Genomic DNA, 24,515 nt, shown 5'->3' on the forward strand with positions numbered 1-24,515 from the left:
TGCGCTGAGAATGATCCACCACCACATCACACCTGCTCTGTGGGGGTCCTGAGCGCGGAGGAACAGGGGGAGAAGTATGCAGAGCAACAGAAGTACTCCAGTGTTAACTGTGGGAGTAAAGCGTGACCGAACGTGGTGTTTGTTTTTGATGTTATGTCTGTACTGTTCGCAGGGTTCGGTTTCGTGACGTTTGAGAACGAGGACGTTGTGGAGAAAGTGTGTGAGATCCACTTCCACGAGATCAACAATAAAATGGTGAGCTCCTGTCGGGTCGGCGCCGCTCTCGGTGTCTCCTTTGTTGTTCGGGCCCTTTATTGTTGTGTTGTTTATTCCTGTTTGTCTTCCTGCGCACAGGTGGAGTGTAAGAAGGCCCAGCCGAAGGAAGTGATGTCACCGGCGGGTTCGTCCAGGGGCCGGGCGAGGGTCATGCCGTACGGGATGGACGCCTTCATGCTGGGGATCGGCATGCTGGGTAATCCACGTCATTAAAAATAGGAAGAGGGGCTTGAGGAAGAAACCTAAGGCTCTGTCGCCCCTTCTGTTTACAAGAGGAATTACACAGCAACGTTTTCATTGATTTTTAACAGTGATTTTAGCTCTGTGTTTCTCTTTGTTTAAGATGTTGGGAAATTATATTTAATAGGGTTTATATTTTAAATATTATATTTATTTATGTTGTAATTGGTATGTAATATTTATATATAAATAAATATAAAAAAGACATGAGGATAAACATGCTGTCTCTCTCTCTCCGTCTCTCTCTCGCTTTCTCTGTGTCTCTCTCTCTCTCTCTGTCTCTCTTTCTGTCTCTCTCTCACGCTCTCTCTGTCTCTCTCTCGCTCTCTCTGTGTCTCTCTCTCTCTGTCTCTCTCTCACGCTCTCTCTGTGTCTCTCTCTCTCTGTCTCTCACTCACGCTCTCTCTGTGTCTCTCTCTCTCTGTCTCTCTCCCTCTCTCTCTCTGTCTCTCACACTCTCTCTGTCTCTCTCCCGCGCTCTCTCTGTCTCTCTCTCACACACTCTCTCTCTGTCTCTCTCTCTGTCTCTCTCTCTCTCTCTCTCTCTGTCTCTCTCTCTCTCTCTCTGTCTCTCTCTCTCTCTCTCTCAGGTTATCCTGGGTTCCAGGCCACGACGTACACAGGCCGTAGTTACACCAGTCTGACTCCAGGATACACCTATCAGTTCCCAGGTAAATACCCTCCTGTGTATCACCGCTGTCTCAGCTGCGCTCCCCTGTGTCTCACTGAGAACGGCGTCTGTGACGTGATACAACTGCAGACCACTTTCACAAAGATACCATTTAAAAGCAGAGACCCGCGGTAATGACAGTTAAACTTATATTACACTCCCTGTGACAGTGTGATCCCCATAACACCTCCACTGTCCTCTGTCCCCCACCGTCCACTGTCCCCTGTCCCACACCGTCCACTGTCCCCTGTCCCCCACTGTCCACTGTCCTCTGTCCACTGTCCCCCCACTGTCCCCTGTCCCCCACCATCCACTGTCCATTGCTCAGACTCAAGAAATTTGAAAGCTTGGAGAATTGGTGGATTTGTTTTAAAGTGTCATAGTTTAATTTAGCCACAAGGGGGCGTTAGGAATATGGTCTTTAATCCGAGGCTTAACTCACGTTCTGAAGAAAAAAAAAGTAATGTCCACTGGGTCCTGGTTTGTTGATATACTACTGTGTGCCTCTACTTATATTCCACCTCTGTTATTAAACTAGAGAGACACACACACACACACAGACACACACACATGCAGACACACACACAGACAGACACACACACACACATGCAGACACACACACAGACACACACACAGACAGACACACACACACACATGCAGACACACACACACACACACACACATGCAGACACACACACTCAGGCTGCTTGTAAATCTCAGGGTGGGAGAGTAATAAAGTGAAAGTAGTAATAAAGTAGTGCTCCTCTTTTCAATTCTGCTGTGTGATGTATTAATGCTGTAGGCACCCATTTTGTAGTGTGTGTGTGTGTGTGTGATTTTACACTTTATCTCTGCCAAGACAAAACCTCGTATCTCCATTTCTGGCTGTAGATTGTAATCAGCAGGGGACAGTGTCAGGATGAACATTTCTACAGAAAACTGGAATGAATGAGGAGATACAAGGTTTTCTGTGTGTATTAGCCCTGTAGTGTGTGTGTGTTTGCGTGTGTGTGTTTAAACCGTTCTTGTGTGTTTGTTTCTGTTCTAGAATTCCACTTAGAGAGGACCCCCCTCCTGACTTCACCCCACCCCCCCGAACTCACAGGTTAGTGCCTCTCTGAGCTTTACAAGCATGCTAACCTCGCTAACACACACACACACACACACTGCTCTGTATGTCCTACATATGTTTGTTTGTAGACGCCCCCTAACAACACTGAATGCTGCTGGAAGCTTTAACCGCGGAGGTCTGTGTGTAAAACCTCCACAGACGCAGAGGGCAGAGGTCCACGCGCTCAGATCTTAGTCAGAGATTTATTTCAGTACAGAAACTTGGCAAACTGAGAAAAAGGAGCCAGCCATGTTTTTATACTGAAATAAATTTTCAAGACCAAGATTTTTGAAGACTTCCTGGAGGTCGACACAGTGGAAAACCTGAGGTCCCCAGGCTCAATGCCAAGTGTAGGCCAGAGGACTAAAGCCCCCCCCCCCCCCCATTTATATAATAAACTGGACATAATGAACTATTGTCAAACGGATTTAAACTAACCCTTCACTGAATTCACACTCGTTTTTAGTTGTACATCATCCCTCTACAATACACTGAATTTAGAGGAAACTGACTTTACAAGAAACTTACTTTACAGGAAACTGACTTTACAGGAAACTTACTTTACAGGAAACTGACTTTAGAGGAAACCGACTTTACAGGAAACTGACTTTACAAGAAACTTACTTTACAGGAAACTGACTTTACAGGAAGCTGACTTTAGAGGCAACTGACTTGAGAGGAAACTGACTTTACAAGAAACTGACTTTACAGGAAACTGACTTTACAAGAAACTTACTTTACAGGAAACTGACTTTACAGGAAACTGATTTTAGAGGAAACTGACTTTACAGGAAACTGACTTGAGAGGAAACTGGCTTTACAGGAAACTGACTTGAGAGGAAACTGGCTTTACAGGAAACTGATTTTAGAGGAAACTGACTTTACAGGAAACTGACTTTACAAGAAACTTACTTTACAGGAAACTGACTTTAGAGTCAACTGACTTTACAAGAAACTGACTTTAGAGGAAACCGACTTGAGAGGAAACTGACTTTAGAGGAAACTGACTTTACAAGAAACTGACTTTAGTGGAAACTGACTTTAGAGGAAACTGACTTTACAAGAAACTGACTTTAGTGGAAACTGACTTTACAAGAAACTTACTTTACAGGAAACTGACTTTAGAGGAAACCGACTTTAAAGGAAACTGACTTTACAAGAAACTTACTTTACAGGAAACTGACTTTACAGGAAGCTGACTTTAGAGGCAACTGACTTGAGAGGAAACTGACTTTACAAGAAACTGACTTTACAAGAAACTTACTTTACAGGAAACTGACTTTACAAGAAACTTACTTTACAGGAAACTGACTTTACAGGAAACTGATTTTAGAGGAAACTGACTTTACAGGAAACTGACTTTACAAGAAACTTACTTTACAGGAAACTGACTTGAGAGGAAACTGGCTTTACAGGAAACTGATTTTAGAGGAAACTGACTTTACAGGAAACTGACTTTACAAGAAACTTACTTTACAGGAAACTGACTTTAGAGTCAACTGACTTTACAAGAAACTGACTTTAGAGGAAACCGACTTGAGAGGAAACTGACTTTAGAGGAAACTGACTTTACAAGAAACTGACTTTAGTGGAAACTGACTTTTTTTTAGAGGAAACTGACTTTACAAGAAACTGACTTTAGTGGAAACTGACTTTAGAGGAAAGAGCCTTCGTCATTTTGGAGCGTTTCTATTGGTCATTCATCATGAGATTTACAGGAATATTCACATATTGATGTTTGTGTGTGTGTGTGTGTGTGTGTGTGTGTGTGTGTAGCCATCCCTCTGACAGCGTATAATCCGATGGCGGCGGCGGCAGCTGCAGCAGCTGTGGTCAGAGGTGAGAAATGCTTGCTTATCTTTTCTACTGTATGTTTTTTTTTTTGACCCCTTTATACCACACACACACTGTTCTCTCACACACTTACACTGTTCTCCCACATACACACACTCGCTCTCGCTGTCTGTGTACACTTCAAAATAGCGGAGTGTGTGGTTGAGCCTGTCACGCTCTGCAAAATAACCTCTGACACACACGTGCACACACACACACACACACACACTATAACATTACGTATAAAGGTAAGGAGTAAAGTGAAAATGCTTTTCTGGTTGGCTTCACCAGACATTTACATCCATTGAATATGCAAAAATATTAATATGAAAATATCGGTGCTCATTTTAAAAGTCATTCGAAATGTTTTATATTAAAGGAGCAGGTTGTGCTGACACCTAGTGGCCAGAAATGTGCACTAACCCCTACAACACTCATAGACCCCCTCCCAAAAATATATTCTTTTAATTGTTTATTTAATCTCGATTGTGTGTCTTCTGTAGGCTCCGCCCCCTCTCGCTCAGCTGGCTTCCTGAGCACCAGCAGCCCTGGACCAATGGCGGACCTTTACGCAGCGACCAGTCAGGACTCCACCGTCAGCAGCTACATCAGCGCTGCAAGCCCCGCCCCCAGCACCGGGTTCAGCCACAGCCTCGGGGTGGGTATCTCACACACACACACACTGCTTTATCTGTCAAATATATATTTAAATGTCCTGTCTTTCCTCTCCTCCCAGGGTCCTCTGATCGCTACAGCGTTCACTAACGGCTACCACTGAAACAGTGAGTGTTTACTGCACTACATTCCTTTATCTTCTTCCTGTCCTCAGACCACGCCCCCGGCCGACTCTTGGCCTTGAGCTTAGGCTCCTCCAGGCCGTGCCCTTTGGTGTGTTCTGTAGAGATTACACTGTGTTTACAGTGTGTGCAGCACACAATAACAATGCACAGGTCTCTGGGGCGGAGCCAAACCTGTAAACAATACACAGAGGGGAACGCAGAGAGCACATTCATCAGAACAAGGACATTCTAGATGTTTTCTGTGTGTGTGTGTGTGTGTGTGTGTGTGTGTGTGTGTTTAATAACAAATGTTTGTTTCTCTTTTTCTCCTAAAGCTGGCCGCTGCTGGATGCCTGCCCTGAGCCAGTCCTTTACTTTTATGGCAAAAAAACACACCACACGACACTAGGATAATTCTCTCTCTCTCTCTCTCTCTCTCTCTCTCTCTCTCTCTCTCTCTCTCTCTCTTTAAACGAAGGGCTTGTAAATATTTAGATTATTTTCTGGTTTAAAAAAAAACAACAACACGACGATGCTGTACTCTTTTTTCTTATAAATATTTTCCTTTTTTTCTTTTTATGGAAAATGCTGTTTTCTCTTTTGTTATGAAACGTATTCATTTTTCGACACACTGTAGTTTACATTTGTAGAGTGACCTTTTTAGACAATAACAGTTTTTCAGGAGCAATAATAACAATAATAATTAATAATGAGGATAATAATAATAACGTGTCCTTGATACACTTTGGGATTGTGTTTTTGTTTTGTGTTTTTTCGTGTTTTTTTGTAAAGGATGCGATGAATTTAAGATGATACGTTTTCTACGGAAAAGAAAATATTGGAAGGAATGTTCAAAAATGTATATTTTGGTAGTTTTTCAACTGGAATTATGATATTGATCACGAACATAGCGATGTTATTAACTGAGGACATATTTTTCTGTAGATTCCAGCTTTTGTTTGTTTCTTGTAAACATTTTTAAATGCTGTCTTTTTGGATCTTGCTGAGATCAAGTGGAAAACATTTCGATGTGGAAACATCTGTGATGTGGGATTTCTCTTTCCTCTTTGTGTGAGTCTTAACACGCAGAACTTTTGTACACTTAAAGAGCTACTCCACCCATGTCCCCAAAACTCCTTCATAATCCTCTCATGGAGAGAGCAGTGGACGCTGGAGGTGAATGGAGCCAGACGTCCTCCTCTAAAACCCCTCACAGAAAGTGAGGACAGTAGACGGTGGGGGACAGTGGACAGTGGAGGTGAATGGAACCAGACGTCCTCCTCTAAAAGCCCCTCACAGAAAGTGAGGACAGTAGACGGTGGGGGACAGTGGACAGTGGAGGTGAATGGAACCAGACGTCCTCCTCTAAAAGCCCCTCACAGAAAGTGAGGACAGTAGACGGTGGGGGACAGTAGACGGTGGAGGTGAATGGAGCCAGACGTTCTCCTCTAAAAGCCTGATTCCATTCACCAGACAAATCTGAGTCTCTTCTGTCCACCACTTTCCAAATCTGAGTGTCTGCTGTCCACCACTTTCCAAATCTGAGTGTCTGCTGTCCACCACTTTCCAAATCTGAGTGTCTGCTGTCCACCACTTTCCAAATCTGAGTGTCTGCTGTCTACCACTTTCCAAATCTGAGTGTCTGCTGTCCACCACTTTCCAAATCTGAGTGTCTACTGTCCACCACTTTCCAAATCTGAGTCTCTGCTGTCCACCACTTTTCAAATCTGAGTGTCTGCTGTCCACCACTTTTCAAATTTGAGTCTCTGCTGTCCACCACTTTTCAAATCTGAGTCTCTGCTGTCCACCACTTTTCAAATCTGAGTGTCTGCTGTCCACCACTTTCCAAATCTGAGTCTCTGCTGTCCACCACTTTTCAAATCTGAGTGTCTGCTGTCCACCACTTTCCAAATCTGAGTCTCTGCTGTCCACCACTTTCCAAATCTGAGTCTCTTCTGTCCACCACTTTCCAAATCTGAGTCTCTGCTGTCCACCACTTTTCAAATCTGAGTCTCTGCTGTCCACCACTTTCCAAATCTGAGTGTCTGCTGTCCACCACTTTCCAAATCTGAGTGTCTGCTGTCCACCACTTTCCAAATCTGAGTGTCTGCTGTCCACCACTTTCCAAATCTGAGTGTCTGCTGTCCACCACTTTCCAAATCTGAGTCTCTGCTGTCTACCACTTTCCAAATCTGAGTGTCTGCTGTCCACCACTTTCCAAATCTGAGTCTCTGCTGTCCACCACTTTTCAAATCTGAGTCTCTGCTGTCCACCACTTTTCAAATCTGAGTGTCTGCTGTCCACCACTTTTTAAATCTGAGTGTCTGCAGTCCACCACTTTCCAAATCTGAGTCTCTGCTGTCTACCACTTTCCAAATCTGAGTGTCTGCTGTCCACCACTTTCCAAATCTGAGTCTCTGCTGTCCACCACTTTTCAAATCTGAGTGTCTGCTGTCCACCACTTTTCAAATCTGAGTGTCTGCTGTCCACCACTTTCCAAATCTGAGTCTCTGCTGTCCACCACTTTTCAAATCTGAGTGTCTGCTGTCCACCACTTTTCAAATCTGAGTGTCTGCTGTCCACCACTTTTCAAATCTGAGTGTCTGCTGTCCACCACTTTTCAAATCTGAGTCTCTGCTGTCCACCACTTTTCAAATCTGAGTGTCTGCTGTCCACTACTTTTCAAATCTGAGTGTCTGCTGTCCACCACTTTTCAAATCTGAGTGTCTGCTGTCCACCACTTTCCAAATCTGAGTCTCTACTGTCCACCACTTTCCAAATCTGAGTCTCTCTCGCAGGGGATTCTGAGGGAACTTTGTAAATATGGTGGAGTTCTCCTTTAAGAAACACGAGACGGTCTTTAAATGATTTGTTTAAATGTAATATTTTGACTTTTTGCTCTTTTTTTCCTTGTTATTATTGTTTTAAATTGTGTGTGTGTGAGTGTGAGTGTGTGTGTGTGTGTGTGTGTGTGAGACGGGCTACTACTAATAACGCTGGAGGCTCTGTGTGTGTGTGTGTGTGTGCGTGAGTGTTTGCTGCTGTCACACTCTAAACGTATTCCCTTTGTACGAGAGGATTTTAAAATGTGAATTATTAACTTTTTCTAACAGCCACGTTATGTTTTTGTCGTCCGCACTAAACCAACTCTCTTTATTGTTTTTAAATCTTTCTGCTGATCAAAACGACAAAACAAATCACTGCGAACAAAGCTGAGGTGGAGCTACAAGGTTTCGGGAGGGTTTGGGAGGGTAATGACGTCTCTGGTCACTATACACTGTCTGCAACAAATAAACATCTCAAAATTCCTAATAAATTATTTCAAATATTACAGTCGAGTGAGTGATTTTATTCAGACTCTGAAGCATTAGCTGTCCTCCACGCAGCAGAGTGGGGTTCAAATCCCAACTTAGGTAACCACACTACATAATAAGAGTCCTTTTGAAAGACTGCATTAATGACAGTGATTTTATTTCCACATATTTACACCCCATGAGGAATGTGTGGTGTAGTGGATAACATCACTCTCCACAGAAGAGCCTGGGGTTTGAATCCCTGCTCTGGTAACCACACACTCTACCAAACGGGTTACTGGGCAGGACAGGAATGACTGAATGATTCACCCATATCTTAAGACAAAGTAAAACAATGAACCTGTGGGCCTCAGAGGAACTGCAAGGGGCGGGTTTTTTTTTTTTACTTCAAATAACAATATAGAATAAGACACACACATTGTTTACAAAATAAAAAATGAAACATATTTAGCTCAACCTCCTTCAATTTAAACCTGAAGTGTCCTGAGGGTGGACCACCTACAAGTGTCCACGTGGAGACTGAAATCAAAAGGTTGCACTGCTTGTTGTGGTTTATTTGTATGGATTTTTAAAGGTTTAAATGTTGATGTGGGCCGTGGAGAGTCTTGAGGTTGGGTAGTGGGCTGCCAGTTGCAAAAGGCTGGGAACCCCTGCAGTAATGAAGTGTTTTTGATAAAGATGCAGCCGTACACAAAATAAACAGGTTCCAATCCCTGGGTACACCACCTCTGTAAAAATACAGTTATTTAGGCAAGATTCCTAAAACTGCTTTACTCTAATATTACTGTAAATCAGTAACAGGATTTATATTCAGTTTCTCTGAAAAAGAACATCTACCAAGTACCATGAATTTAAAAAAATTATATATTTATATTAATTATATTAATTAATTTATTTATTTATTTATATTTATATATTAATTTATATATTCCACTTTAAATTCTTAAGCACCGAGTATGTGAAAACCTTAAGTCCATTCTCCAGCAAGTGTTTGGTTATTTAAAAAAAACGGTTGTATCTTTAGTATAATTCCAACAGTCCGAGCTCTTTAAACCTCTTCCTGAGTGACAGAGTGAGTGAATGGGTGACTGAGTGAAAGAGTGAGTGCTGTGGTCAGAACATTCAGGATTTACTGAACTTTTATTGGAGAATGGACTTCGTTGAGCAGGTTAGCTACACCATTAGCCTCTGTTCCGTTTACACCAAGAAGACGTTAGCATTCATGCTAGCAAGTTTTATTCGTTTGCGTTAGCTTAGCCACCCAGTGTTTATTTAGCTTTTAGGTTTATTCAGAGGTTTAATTTAATCTTAGCTACAGGAATTAAGGGTTAATTACATTAAAATATACATTCAGGATTTATTATCCTTCAAAAAAAAATTTAAACAACCGATATAAAAAATATATCAAACAGAAAATTACAAAACAGGAAACTCAGGTACATTCCCGATAGCTTTTAAAATACATTAAACAATGAGAGAAAAGAGAGGGAAATTTAATACAGTATTAAAAAGCAAATAAAACAACTTTATTCCCAATGAATGAAAAAAATAAAAATTGCACAGGTCCAGATTACGAGTCCAAACTGCTGTAAACAACCAGCTTTAGATTCTGAGCTTAGTTTTATACAAATGAGTAAATAACTGTGGTCATTGTGGCTGAGTCACTGCTCTGAAAATAAAAATATAAAATGATTAGCTATTATTCTCATTCTGATCAGAGGAGGTGTATATTCATAAATATAGTTTAATTCCTGCTTTTATAATTATTCATAATTAAATGTATATTTTCATACTGTTTTTAAACAAGACAGTTTTTCAAATAAAAAACACATATCATTAAAACAGCGGATTATTATTATTTTATTTATAAAGGAGTTTAAAAATGACAGGTACATTATATAAAATAAAACATGCAAAAACCTGTGATTACCTCGTTCTTCTTTAGACTTCTTCTCAAGCAAAGAGCTGCAGAAAAGTGCAGTTTAGACCACAGTTACATTTATAAAGCTTTACACTGAAATAAAGACAAAAACACACTGGGTTTTAACAAAACACCTTCACTTACTGCAGAAGAGAACGACTTTGATTAACAGCAGCGCTGTGAAAACTGGAGCGGAATAAGGACTTAGAGGAACAGCATCAGTAGAATTTACAGAGCTCAGAAACCCTGAATAAAAATAATAATAATAATAAATAAATAATAAGAATATACAGTGCTATAAATGTAATAATTAAAGTATGATACAGTAATATAACTGTAATAATAGTGATATAGTAAAGTATTGATGTTATTACTATTGTTTATTTTAATGATGATATAAATATGTATTTAAATATGATTAATTATGGTGATTATTATAGTTCTGTTAATTGTAGATTTGTCCATGACTCGATAAAGAGCTGTGTATTTGATCAGATCTGACTTTATTCAAATTAAACACTTGGAAGTCCTCAAAATATTGAGTAAAATGTTTATATTTCGATTAATGATATAATGATATAGATTTATAATGGATTTATTAAAGCAGTTAATGTATATAATGTATTCTTATTTAAACGTTTGTAAATTGCAGGTTTATGTTTGTATTATTTCACAGTTCAGCGCGGTCACTAATTACACACACACACACCTCTGTACTGTTCTATACGTTTATACGTTTTCACTCTGCTCCGTGTGTGTGTACACTAATGTATGTAATAAAGGTGAACTCACCCACTCTGAGCTCAGTCCCGGGTCCAGAGACTCTGTCTCCTAGAACAGGTAAAGACTCCCACACTCTACAGTAATAAACACCGCTGTCGTTCACACGCACTGATGGTAAGAGCAACACTGAGGTGTAGTTGGTGTTATTTGTGTTTTCTGAAATGTTAAACTGTTCATTTGGAAAGTCAGTTTTATTATTATTTTTAAACCACTCCACTATAATCTGTACCCAGCGCCGGACCGAACCGACCGAGAAGTGGCAGCTGATTCTGACTTGTTTATATTCTGTTGTGTTTATTATTTCAGGACATTGCCACACTCTCAGCACTGATCCACACACACACCCTGCAGAGAGAGAGAGAGAGAGAGAGAGAGTTATATTTATTCCTATACTCCACTATACTCTGTTCACTACACACACACTCACTTAAAAAAATAAAAGTCATGTGTAAAAACACTGTACATCTGTAAATTTCTCTAGAACCAGAGCTCATCTTCAAACTGTCGCTTTAAAATAAATAAATAGAGTCTGGGTTCTTACCCGTGATGAAGCTGCTGAGGAGGAGTGTGTACAGTGTAGAGTGTGTCATGGTGTGAGTGTGTGTGTGTGTGTGTGAGAGTGTGTAATGTTCCTGTTGCTTTAATTTCCTACATCTGATCAGAAACGGTGGGTCCACTCCCACTCTGAGTTCAGAGATTAGATCTTTACACTGGGTCTTAGAGTCAGGGCTCGGTTCTAGGGCCTGGGTCATGAAGCCTGAGCTTTAAAGTGTAACTGAGTTTTATTCGGATAAGTTTTTCAGTAAAATGTGGAGGAGTTAGTGTCTGTGCTGGGTTTTGAGGCCTTAAGAGTTCAGGTTTAGAGTTTAGAGTTCAGACATGATTTCAGTCGTTCAGCTCTCGGGCCCTGGCTCTGAAGAGTGGGTCTTGGGCTTTGGACCTGGGAGGAGTTTGGGTGTTGGAGTAGGTTTACGTCTTTAATCTCAGAGATCAGGGGTTAAACCCTGGAGCCTGAGAGTCACTTTGCCGTATTAATGTTCTCAGGTTTAACAGGTTTTTACTTTAAATTGTTTAAGTGTTGGGTTTAATTCTGAATTGAATCTGGTTCCTAATCTGGATTCAGTGTAATGTAAACACAGGAGGGTTTGCTGCAGTCGAGCAGTTCCTCGGCCTCTGTGTCAGTGTCAGTAATTCACGTTCAATCACATTCTCACGAGTAAACGATGAAGGGTTGATTCTCTCGTTGGTGAAGCTCTGATACACATCTGTTGTCTTCTGCTTGTGGTCAATACTTTATCAAACAGCCATCGAACGTGTGAAAGAGAAAAAGCCCACGGCGCCACAGAGTCTTCTCTCTCACTCTTTATTGAACACAGAAGCTGTACTTTTACACGAACAGAGAGTGAGGGCCATTCTCTCCACGAACACACAGCGAAACTACTTTAGCCTCATTGTAATTCACAATAACCGCGTTCATCACTGGAGCTCAGGGTCCGACTGAGCCTCAACCTGCTGATGTTTATTGGTTTTGTTTTGTTTTAAACGGACGTCCGAGTATAAAACTTCACTGTCCACGACCTCTGTGTCCGACTGAGGAGGGCCCTGAGGAAACACAGGAAAGTCACACTTCAGACCGATGGAAAGATGAATCACTTTTGACTTTAATCCTCGCTCTGAGCTGGTTTTATTGGTTTGTGTCGTTGGTATCGAGCTGTTTATCTCTTCGTTGTCACAGAAACAAGCGCCGGCCACAGTTAGAATTTACAGGAAACTGCCAGCAAGCTTCAAACCAGAAAACCTCATTTTATATGGTTTATGTGTTAAAATGTGTTCTAAACGTCTCTCACCCCCGGAGTGGTGTCCTGTGGTTTGGTGAATTTCAGAGCGGTGTAAAGCACAGAGGGCACTTCTTCCACCTGTTTAAACATAAACACACATTTTATCACGAATCTTAGTTTGATACGAGGCCCATGGGTTTATCAGATTTATACAGAGCCCCAGACGCTCAGGAAAATGTTTGTGCGCTCTTCATTTATTTGTTTATTTCCTACAGTTTTCAAATCCACATTTTATAATATTTAATTATTTTATTCAAAAATATGCTTTAATTTACAGATTATTACATTTAGCTGCTTTCTTTTTTCTTTTTTTAAAAAATGTTCATAAAATTTAAGGCTTGAGTCTAAAACATAAAATTGAAATTATTTTAAATGATGATTTTAAACTTTTAGAAAGAGAATGTTTAAGATTTAAAACTTTAATCGAACATCACTGAGGCTGTGGAACTTTGGATTCAAAAATGCAGTTTAGAAACTTCAAAACCAAACTTTAAAACAATGTTCACTACAAAAGCAGCACAGCTGTGGAATCTGAAACGTCTGACGATTAAATCTGAGCCAAACCGAGAATCTAAATGAAATAAAGATTAAATACAGAGACAGTTCTGACCTGTTCTCCTTGCTCTTCTCTGTGTTTTTTACGGCGACCTGCAGAAATCAGTTTTAGAGTCAGCTCTGAATTCAGAAACGAACAGAGGGTCAGAGGAAAATAAACACGTCCACGATTCTCACTCACTCTTGTAAATAAAGTAAATTACAGCGAATGTGACGAAGGCTGTGATCAGCACTGAACCCGACACCGACGCAGGGATCAACGCAGGGATCACAGCACTGAAACCTGCCGCTCCTAGACGTGGAAAATAAAGTGATTATTGATATTTAAACAAAAGTACTCATTTACATTAGCGTTGTTATTAGCGCATAGACAAAGAAAACTGGATTTAGCACTGGATTAGATCTGTGAGCTTTAAATTAAAGCAAACCACACTGTGTTTTAATGAAGTGTGGAGGGCAGGCTCTAGTTTATTATCTACTTTAACTGTGATGTGATTAAAGGTGAACTCACCCACTCTGAGCTCAGTCCCGGGTCCAGAGACTCTGTCTCCTAGAACAGGTAAAGACTCCCACACTCTACAGTAATAAACACCGCTGTCGTTCACACGCACTGATGGTAAGAGCAACACTGAGGTGTAGTTGGTGTTATTTGTGTTTTCTGAAATGTTTAACTGTTCATTTGGAAAGTCAGTTTTATTATTATTATTAAACCACTCCACTGTAATCTGTACCCAGCGCCGGACTGAACCAACCGAGAAGTGGCAGCTGATTCTGACTTGTTTATATTCTGTTGTGTTTATTATTTCAGGACATTGCCACACTCTCAGCACTGATCCACACACACACCCTGCAGAGAGAGAGAGAGAGAGAGAGATGTGCGTACTCTGCTGTGCCCTGAACACACACTCACATAATTAATTTATACATTGTTTAAATGTGTCACACTGCTGTATTCAAACATACAATTCACATAACACTGAAAAATATACAGCACTCCCCCAAGCACACGAGGTTAGGTAGAAAAAGCAGTGTTGTGTGTGTGTGTGTGTGTGTGTGTGTGTGTGTGTGTGTGTGTGATATATTGTATTTATATATAATGTCAGTGACCCTGAGCTGAAATTCTTACCTGTGATAAAGAAGCTGAGGAGCAGTGTGTACATAGCGCTAGTGTGTGCCATGGTGTGTGTGTGTGTGTGTGTGTGTGTTTAGCTCTCAGTTGTTTCTCTGTTGCTTGTTCTTCTGTTCACACCCACATGCTGAGGACACACACACACACACAAACATCAAAGAATTATATCAGTAACACACCAACAAACCTATTTACCGTATTCACTTATTATTTCTACATCCTTCAGTGACATCTCAGCGACACATGAGCCACCGTCACTTTGGACCAACGAGGGAGGAGTGTCTCACAGAGTGGACAGAGAGTGGACACAGGGTTTAAAAACTCCAGCAGCACTGCTGTGTCTGATCCACTCTACACCAGCACAACACACACTAACACACCACCACCACGTCAGTGTCACTGCAGCGCTGAGAATGATCCACTCTGGGTTTAAACTGATCATGGCGTTTATTAGTAAACTCACTCACAGTGGGATGTCATTGCCTTAAGTGTAAGCAGTAGCTTGTAGCATGTAGCATTATTTGACCAAGAACTAGCTTTAGCATGTGGCTGTGTTCTCACAGACCGGCTGTGTTCGGTTTTACAGGGAAAACTTGGTCAATCTGAGTGTTCAGCAAACTGTCACTTTAAAATCATAAGCTCTCTCCAACCAGCGGAGAGGACCCCTACTTCTACTCCTTCTCTCTCTCTCTTTCCCTTTCTCTTACTCTCTCTCTCTCTCTCCTTCTCTCTCACTCTCTGTCTCCTTCTCTCTCTCTCTCCTTCTGTCTCTCTCTCCCTTTCTCTTACTCTCTCTCCTACTCTCTCTCTCTGCTTCTCTCTCCCTCTCTCTTTGTCTCTCCCTCTCTCACTCTCTTACTCTTACTCCCTCCCTTTCTCTTACTCTCTCTCCCTCTCTCTCACACACTCTCTCTCCTTCTCTGTCCCCCTCTCTCCTTCTCTCTCTCTCTCTCTCCTTCTCTCTCTCTCTCTCTCCCTCTCTCTCTCTCCCTCCCTCTCCCACTCTGAAGTGGGATAATGTTCACCCCTGCACCCCTCAAAGTAATTAAAGTCGTATTCCATCTCTGGCTCACTCCCCTCCTTATCCCTCGCTTCTCTCACTTCTCTCTATCTCTCGTTTCCCTCTAGCATTCCTCCTGCTTCTTTTTGTCCCTATTTTTTCTTTTTTCCATCCCTTCATTTTTCTCCTCGTCCTCTGGGCCCTTCTTGCCCTCGCCCCCTTTTTTTTTGGACCTGATTTTTGTTTATTTTTATTTTTTTGTGGACTGCCTTAAACAGGATTTGAATTGCATGTGTTTGTCCTCCGTCCTCCCTCCATCATGAGTCCCGGGATCCCTCGCTCGGAGGAGAAGATGAGGAGATCGATAGACGGAAGCCTGGACCACAGTTTGGGGACAGGTGTGGAGGGCGGGGGTCCGCCGCCGCTCAGAAACTACATATTCCTCACCATCTTCACCTGCTTCTGTCCAGCGTGGCCCATCAACATCGTGGCTCTGGTCTTCTCTATGATGGTGAGTCCAGCTCCGTGTCCTCGTGTCCCCTTTCAATGGAGTTAATGAATAAAGAGTCAGAATAATCAAGTGTTGGGATGTGTCTGGCTCTCAGACCTGTGTCCACAAACCGCCCCTGTTCAGAACGCTCCTGTTCCTTTAAATGATAATGAGCCGCTCGCTGTTCACCCCGACCCCGAGCGCACAGCAGTGAGGAGCGAGGAGCAGAAGCTCTGGTTTTTAGCCGTTTTCACTCTGTTCTCTTTCTTCTCCGTTTTTACTCAGTGCTCTTATTTCTCCGCGCTCGTTGTGTCTGTTTTGCTGAGTTTAACCTCGTCTTTGCGCTCTCACATAAACACGGGAATATTTTGACTAATTTGCAGATGAAGGAACACAAATGCTTTAGTTTTAATGAAATTTCCCACATCTTTTTGGATCTTTTCTGTGGGTCGTGCCTCATACAATGTACTTAAAGCTATGGATTCGCATATTGTATTTATTTAGGGATTATTTTCTACGAAGTTAATGCTGTGATATTAATGTTACTTTATAAATAATTGCTTTATTTTCACAGACATTTCTCAAATTCGCAATAAAATGATTAAATCAGCTCAAGAACAAGCTTTATTTTGTGTTGATGATGAAGTAACTCATGTCACACCTCAGGGTTGTCCAGGTAACAGTGGCGTAATCAATAAGCTAAATATTTTCTGTAACATTTCTAAATGATGATGAAAACGGACAGAAACGGAAGCTAAAGCTTTATTTCAGACAGTGGCTAATTCTGGGAATAAACCCTAAGAGACCTCCTCCGAAGCCGACCCCAGGTTCAGAGCTGAGGGGCTGTTGCTGGAGTTATTCTCTGAAGGATGTTCTCACGCTTGCTCCTTTAGAGATTGTGAAATCTGACCAAAGCCTCAGGCTCATAATTCAGACATAACCGTTAAAAATAGACCAGCCTCGAGTTTCTGCAGCCCGCAAGAAGTGTGTAAGGGTGCAGACACACACACACACACCCCAATCTTTGCATGTCATGTTCACACACATATTCTCACCGATTTGCTGCTGGAGACGGTGGATGGAGCGGTGGATGAATAAAAGCCAAAACAGGAGAACAATATTAACATCCTTAATTATGAATATTTCTTTCTCACAAGTATCTCTGTAGTTCCTCGTTAATTTCTCTGTAGCGCCTCCTTAAAATCTCTGAAGTTGCGCCTTAATATCTCAGTAGTGTCTCCTTAATATCTCAGTAGTTCCATCATAATATCTCTCTAGTGTCTCCTTAATATCTCAGTAGTGTCTCTTTAATATATCTGTAGTGTCTCCTCAATATCTCTGTAGTGTCTCCTTAATATCTCTGTAGTGTCTCAATATCTCTGTAGTGTCTCCTTAATATCTCTGTAGTCTCTCCTCAATATCTCTGCAGTGTCTCCTTAATATCTCTGTAGTGTCTCCTTAATATCTCTGTAGTTTCTCCTCAATATCTCTGTAGTGTCTCCTTAATGTCTCTTTGGCGTCTCCTGTAAGACACTGAGGTCAGATGGAGAGACGATGGAGACTGTAGCTTGTTTCTCCTGCTGCTCAGATGTTTCTCTGGAGAAAAGTGTACAGGAATGTCCCTTGTGTCTACTCTCGGGTTTAAGTGGAAATTTCAGTGACGTCTCACGCGGAGCTCAGTGCTGAGATAATAACACTCCTGTTTATTTGCCTCTGGACTAAAGACAGAACTCCACTGTTTCTCACCAGCGCTCACCACCCACTCATCTCTGATGCTAAACATTAACTATTATTTTGACCTGGAAACACACCTCACATCTTTCTGTCTGAAGCTGTTCAGTATGAGACAGTGTTAAGTCTCCTGAGACACCGGTGAGAAACCTTTGAGCAATAAGACCTACTCGTAAGGGAACAGGAACGGCTCAGCGCTGCGTTTGCTACACTCAGTCTCATCAGTGAAGGTTGTAGTGTTAAACAAACCCAGATGAAGGGTGTGAAACTTGCCTGAACAGGAGCTGGAGATGTTCTCCTCTCGTCTCTGCTCATGCCCTGCCTTTCTGCATGAGAAACTCTTCTCTCGGCGGTCTGACTTTTCACACTTTAACCTCAGAGTTTTGTTCTCTTCGTGCATCGTCTCTACACTTCACTTAAGACCTACCTCTGCGTGTCAGCAGTTTGGGCCGAAAGAGTGCGATGGCACACGCTGATAACAGCCAGCACACGTCCAGATAATTGCCCTCACGTCGGGCCTTTCTCACGAGACGTATCTGAATAGGTTTGTTACCTCTACAGCCCTTGTTTTGAGCTTTCAGTTCAGTTCTTCACTATATTTACACAAGTGTGTGCAAAGGCTGAGGCGGGTAGTGCACTGAGGCCTCTACGGAAAACGGTTCCACCGTCCCACAGCGCGGTGTCACCCTCTGCCTGGCTCTTTCAGACACCAGCTCTGTGAACTGCAGCCACGTGGACAGTGTCTCTACACGGGAAACATGACATGAATTTAAATGGGTTGCTCTAGAGTAGCTGCACATGAGCCTAATTCCTAGTGGGAGCTACAGAGATGTAGCCCCTCAACAACTGTACGTTCTCCTGAGTAAAGAAACACCAGCCAGTACTTTTGGGGCAATCAAATCCTGACAGCAATGTTTTAACACGTAGTGTAACGTCTTCCCGGAAGAGCTGAGACTGTTACTGCAGTGAAGAGAGGAACACACTCCTGATTAACGCCCTTCGTTTAAGGGAAACGTTGAACGAGCAAGTGACCGAAAACATTTGGTCATGCAGCGCACACAGCGCCCCCTCCCCACCCACAGAGGGGACAGGTTCCTGTGCGTGTGGTCTGTGAGTGTTTGGGTGTTCTCTGATGTGTGTGTGAGAGAGTGTGGTTTCAGGTTGACTGTGCTGCACTCTACGAGTGTGTGACACCTGCTCGGCTCCAATCACACACACACCCACACACACACTGAATCATGCAACATGTGGGTGTTTATCCTCAAGATGCAAAAGAAAGTCCCCTCTGTGCTTCACTGTTTAATAGATTTAATAAAAATTATAACAGAGATAAACAGAGGCGGCCATTTTGAATATCGTCAAAATCTCAGAACAATACTTTGTTATCTTCAAACGATCAACTTTGATATTTTCAGTTTCACATTCAGTGTGTGTGTGTGTGTGTGTGAGTGAGTCATTCCGTGTCATTCTGGAGAGTTTTGTGTGTTTACTGCTGCACATCACTGCTCTGAGGAGCTAAAAGCAGACGGCATCATCACTATGTTGGTCCGGGCTCTGAGTTTTATGAGCTGTGAGACTCGTGATCGTCCTCAGAAGGGTCCAGAGAGAAAAAAAGAGAGGCTTGGACCCCAGAGAGAATAAATCTCCAGGGACCACAGTTCACAAACGGAATCTGTGTGTGTCAGGTTTCAAATGTTAACCCGATAAAACATGGCTCTTTAAAGTAGACAAAGTGACAAACAAAACACCTGCTGGATCAGTTCAGTAAATGACCCCATTTCATTACTTATTTATTTAGATAAGGACTTGAAAAAATGATAATATTATGATCCATTGTTACCAAGGAAATTAGTGTAGTGTAACCATGGAAACAGATGTAAAGTAACCATAGAAATTTGATGTTATGATAATTACTGTAGTGTAACCATGGAAAAAGGTGTAGAGTATCCATGGAAATGGCTGTAATGTAACCATGGAAACATATTTTAACATGAAAACTGGTGTAATAAAACTATGCAGTTTACTGTAACCATGGAAACAATTATGACATAACCTTTATGTAAAAACATATAGCAGAAACATGAAAATGTGTGTGATATAAATTATCGTGACATATCCATGGAAATATGTGTTTTGTAACTATGGAAATGTGTGTAATTTAAAGCCAGTGTTCACAATTTTATTTATTTATTTTTTTAAACCCTGTGTATAAAGCTCTGAGTGTGTCTCCTCTCCATGTGCTGCTCTGGAAACCGCTCTAATGTGTTTACGAAGCCCCAGTGTCTGTAAATGGGTAAAAAAACAAAGTGTCTGGGTCCGGTGCTAGGCTTTCTCTCTCTCTGCTCACGGCAGAGAAACGCCATCTGGAGGTTTTTAGACAACGGAGAGACTCCAAACGCTGAAAAGCACCAACCGAGATGAGGATGTTGCTCTATTCCTGCTCCATAGGGGGGTAACACTGACTTATTTCTGCTGTTACAGTTACATTACTTAAGGTGGAACTGACTCTAAATTCAGGAGAGCGCTAACTGCATGAAAGTAAACACAGAGGGAATGTGCTCCAAAACTAAACAGCTCGAGTTACACATGAGTTTCTGTGGGAATTCAAACAGTGAATAAAATAAACACAGAGCAAAAGTGCTACAAAATGAAACAGATGAGAATACGACAGAACAATGTTTCCCCACAATCGTAGATCTTACCTTAACTGTGGAAATGTGTGTAGTGTAACCATGGAAACGGCTGACCTCTGTTCCTCTGTGTTAGTCTCAGAGCAGTTATGATAATGAAGATTATGATGGATCTCAGCGGTTGGGGAGAAAGGCTCTTCACATGGGCATCGCCTCCTTCATCATCGGCGTCCTCATCATCACAATCTTCTGCATTGTACACTTCACTACGGTATACACACACACACACACACACACACACACCTCTGCCTTGTCCAAAGAGTACAACAAACTCCTTCTGTTTAAAAGAAATGCAGGACAAGCAGCTGTTTAGAATCCGTTGGCCATATTGAGTATCTATAGGGGTTTTCCGTGTGTTGCTGTAGTAGTTTTCTGCCTACACCAAACCCAGACCTGATCTTTATCATCCTTCACTGAAAGGAAGTGTTTAATGTTTTTTAGATTTCAAATGAAATAAATGACTACTGGTTTCCATTTACTGTGAAGACATGAAACAAACACACTCTCACATCCACCAAGACATTAAACAGGATTTCCACTCATTCTTCTATGTCATTAAATAGTTGAGATATAAACGCAGCAGTGGAGAACGTTCTGGTTCTAGAGGAGTTTACAGTGGAGGTGAATGGAGCTGGACGTCCTCACGCTGCTGACATTTGAGGCTTTAATGGAGAAGATTCTTGGTGTAATTTATCATTATTAATAATATTAATTTATGGTGGGGAGTCACTTAAAGGGGCTCTGATAAAAAATGGTCAAAAAAATATTAATCTATTAAGAGAAGATAAATGTCCACAATAATTTAAGTTATACACACAAATATACATATTTAACATATTAAAAATATATATGTTAAATTAATAATACAATAAAAAACACTATATATAATTTTCACTCATGTTTTAATCCTGTTAAAAACTGTAAGGATAAAATAAGCTGTTCCAATTTAATTTCTACATTGTTTATTAGCTAGATTAGCCACCTAGCTCCACTGCAAGACACCGCTAGGCTACAAGGAACTAATTCCATTGAATATAATTGCTACAGAACTTAGCTTGATTAGCATTGCAGCCTTAGAGCAAACACTGCAACGCTAACATAGGACAATTTAATTTTAGGTAACTGCTACATTCCTTTTTAGTTAGCTTAGCCTGCAAAACAAAGCACACAACACTGCACGGTTAACACTGGCTAAAGCTAAACTTCGCTAATGCTTCTCTAATCCTCTGATTTGTGTTAGAAACCGATCTGACGGAGTGCGATCGATGGAGTTATAAAGGGAATGGTTCACCTCTGTCCCCATGCGCTCTGATGGACTGACAGCAGAAAGAAGGACATCACCATCCTCTGTCTTTGCTAATGCTATGGATGGCAGGCTAGCACACTGCAGCCTTCACGACTACATCTGCATTCTCTTTATTTCTCAGTTTTATGAAGTCTTATATACACTCTCATGAGTGCAGAGGAGCAAATGGAGAAAAAAAATACTTATTTTCTATGTCTTACTGATCTTACCTAACTTGTGTTTACTGTTTTTACTGCTGTTTTAGAGGAGGACAGTTTAAATCAATCACTTTTTTTATCTTTTTAGTTTAGTTTAGTTTATATTCAGTAAAAATCATTGTGCCATTTCATTTAACTACAACACTCCTGCTTTGTCATCTTTAAAATGAAAAGTGTGGGGATTTTTTCTTCTGTAAAAATTCAAATGACCTGTGGTTACGAACCTTAAAGAATGTGGGTGTGGAAATGTTTTATTCGTATCTCTATGTCGAAGATAATCATGTTCTGCACAAATGGCCTGTTTCACTCGGAAATGCCTCGCGCTGAAAGTGATGTGTCTGATATCTATTTTAGGGCGATTTTAAAGAGGAAGTTCATATTTTTCATATTTGATTTTTTTTTTCCTACAGGGCATTGTATAGACACCTCAGAGGTTTTACTCTAATTCTTTCTCTTTTCTTGATTTCCAAAAAAACCCAGTGTTTGACAGTGCTCAGTATTTTCTAGCAGTGATTTGCTCTGTTTCCTTCTTCATGGGTTTTGTTTTAGGAGCTGGAGGTGAGGAAAAGCCGCTCCAGTTTTTGATATATTTCAGAAAAGGAATTTGCAACATTTAAACTTAGCACACAGCAACACAAGCAGGTGTGGGAACTGACACAGCACATGATTACATTTATAAACCTCACGCCTGCAATGGCTGAACAACAAGCTGCTTTAGCCTTTGTAAATGAGAGCTGTGTGATGTGGATATCGTAGTTAAGCGGCGTAAGACACTGACGTTTTACACATTTACCATTTTAAATAAAAGTGATTTAGTATATTTTTTGGGACACTGAGATTTTTCTGTAATTCTCAGATACTTTTATTTGTATTTTTCCTTTTCGAATCGTTAAGAAGTAAATCCATGTTGAGTTTTAGTTTCCTGTCAGTGATGTTTGCGCTAATGTATATCTACTGTGTATTTTATATTTAGCTCAAAGGTTCTTGAAACACCTGAAAGGGTTAAGTGACATCACAATCAGAGAAAAGGGGCGTGGCCTTTGGTTTTGATATTCTGTTTTACCCCAAAACAAACCTCTATTCCTTCTGAATGAAACAGGATGTTAGATGTGTTCATACCCGTGCCTTTATGTAATGGAGCTGACATTTTTTTTATTGTGTCTTATTAAAAAACACTCCTTATAACTTCAGTGAGAGTGGGCGGGGCTACGTGTGCATATATGGATATTCATTCATTGTCTGTAACCCTTATCCAGTTCAGGGTCGCGGTGGGTCCAGAGCCTACCTGGAATCACTGGGCGCATGCGGGAATACACCCTGGAGGGGGCGCCAGTCATATATGGATATGACTGTTTATTACAGTCTAAACAAAGCTAATGCTACATGTTTGTGAGTTATGTTTACAAAGTACATCAAACTCTTCATTAAAAAAACTAAGCAATATTAGAATTTCCTCGATTTCATTTAAAAATAAGTTGAAAAAATCTTAAAATCCCTACAATTTAAATTTGTAAAAGTCTGATAATAACTCTTTTCACTTATAACACATTGTGTGTTTGTACAGAAATTGTGGCGATGTAAACGTGTGAATGTGATTTTTTTTTGTACCATTTAAGGATGTTAATAAACGTGTATTAAATAAAACACCTGTAGATAAGTGCTGCTGGTGCGGGATTTTCTGTGACACTCATAAAAATATGGATTGTGCTGAAGCTTGTGAATTTCCACTGACGAATAGAACCTCCCACTGTCCCTCTCTCTCTCTCTCTCTCCCTCTCTCTCTCTCTCTCCCTCCTCTCTCTCCCTCTCTCTCTCTCTCTCTCTCTCTCTCTCTCTCTCCCTCTCCCTCCTCTCTCCCCCTCTCGTTCTCCCTCTCCTTCCTCTCTCTCTCTCTCTCTCTCTCTCCCTCTCTCTCTCCCTCCTCTCGCTCTCGTTCTCCCTCCTCTCTCTCTCTCTCTCCCTCTCCCTCTCTCTCTCTCTCTCCCTCTCTCTCTCTGTAATCTGCAGACTGTGTTAGATCTTGTATTCCGATATGTAATATTATAACCAGCTCCACTAAATATAGCTGAGGTATTCTCCAAACCTGGCACAGGGGCAGCACTCAGGAGTTTAACCACTCAACACAACACCCTTATTTTATAATGATTTAGATCAGACATTAATCACATTCCCCTGATACTCCACACATTCATATTACTGTGAACAAAAGTCAGGAATCCCCTGTTAATTTGGTTAATTAATTAACAAATACATGGTTTTTAAATATTGAGTTTCTGGAAAATAATCTAAAAACATGAATAATTCTAATGTGTTCCCTTCGTTACAGCTTCCACTCGTTCCCTGAGACTTTGTTTTCAGTGAAATCTGGAGCCACGCCCCCAAGCCTTAGGTCTCAGGAGTTTCCCATGATCCCAGAGATTTCAGTGACAAGCAGTGCATTAAAGTGCACTCCAGTCTTCTTTTGTGTTTATTTCCTTTTTCTTCTCTCCACATCCTTTCAGATCCTCGCTGATTTTCCCTTGAGTTTCTCGTGTTCACACCTGGTCTAATCTCCACTCAGATGTGTCCAGAACAAATAACTTGTACTTTATGGTTGTTTTTACACAACAATGAAATAAACTAGTGGCACATGACTTTACACCCAACTGTACC

General features: G+C 41.2%; 3 protein-coding genes across 3 annotated transcripts; 2 read left to right on the forward strand and 1 right to left on the reverse strand.

The window, feature by feature from the left end:
* Nucleotides 1–153: 153 nt before the first annotated feature.
* On the forward strand, nt 154–10,998 carry msi1b (musashi RNA binding protein 1b). Its single transcript, XM_066644280.1, has 8 exons — nt 154–255; nt 355–472; nt 1,107–1,187; nt 2,235–2,291; nt 4,074–4,136; nt 4,634–4,788; nt 4,867–4,912; nt 10,927–10,998. The coding sequence occupies exons 1-7, from the start codon at nt 154–156 to the stop codon at nt 4,906–4,908; spliced, it is 618 nt and encodes a 205-aa protein (XP_066500377.1). The 3' UTR covers nt 4,909–4,912; nt 10,927–10,998.
* Nucleotides 8,690–23,468, forward strand: LOC136665783 (transmembrane protein 233). The gene is made up of 5 exons (XM_066643532.1): nt 8,690–9,391; nt 10,927–10,984; nt 15,728–15,960; nt 20,437–20,571; nt 21,601–23,468. The coding sequence occupies exons 1-5, from the start codon at nt 9,374–9,376 to the stop codon at nt 21,610–21,612; spliced, it is 456 nt and encodes a 151-aa protein (XP_066499629.1). The 5' UTR covers nt 8,690–9,373; the 3' UTR covers nt 21,613–23,468.
* LOC136665782 (uncharacterized) lies at nt 12,391–16,173 on the reverse strand. Its single transcript, XM_066643531.1, has 7 exons — nt 15,897–16,173; nt 14,447–14,576; nt 13,832–14,167; nt 13,502–13,612; nt 13,376–13,413; nt 12,775–12,843; nt 12,391–12,529 (listed from the first exon to the last, which is right to left on the reverse strand). The coding sequence occupies exons 2-7, from the start codon at nt 14,496–14,498 to the stop codon at nt 12,404–12,406; spliced, it is 732 nt and encodes a 243-aa protein (XP_066499628.1). The 5' UTR covers nt 14,499–14,576; nt 15,897–16,173; the 3' UTR covers nt 12,391–12,403.
* Nucleotides 23,469–24,515: the final 1,047 nt, after the last annotated feature.

This window comes from Hoplias malabaricus, chromosome 14, assembly GCF_029633855.1.
Source record: "Hoplias malabaricus isolate fHopMal1 chromosome 14, fHopMal1.hap1, whole genome shotgun sequence".
In the NCBI taxonomy this organism is placed as follows: Eukaryota; Metazoa; Chordata; class Actinopteri; order Characiformes; family Erythrinidae; genus Hoplias; species Hoplias malabaricus.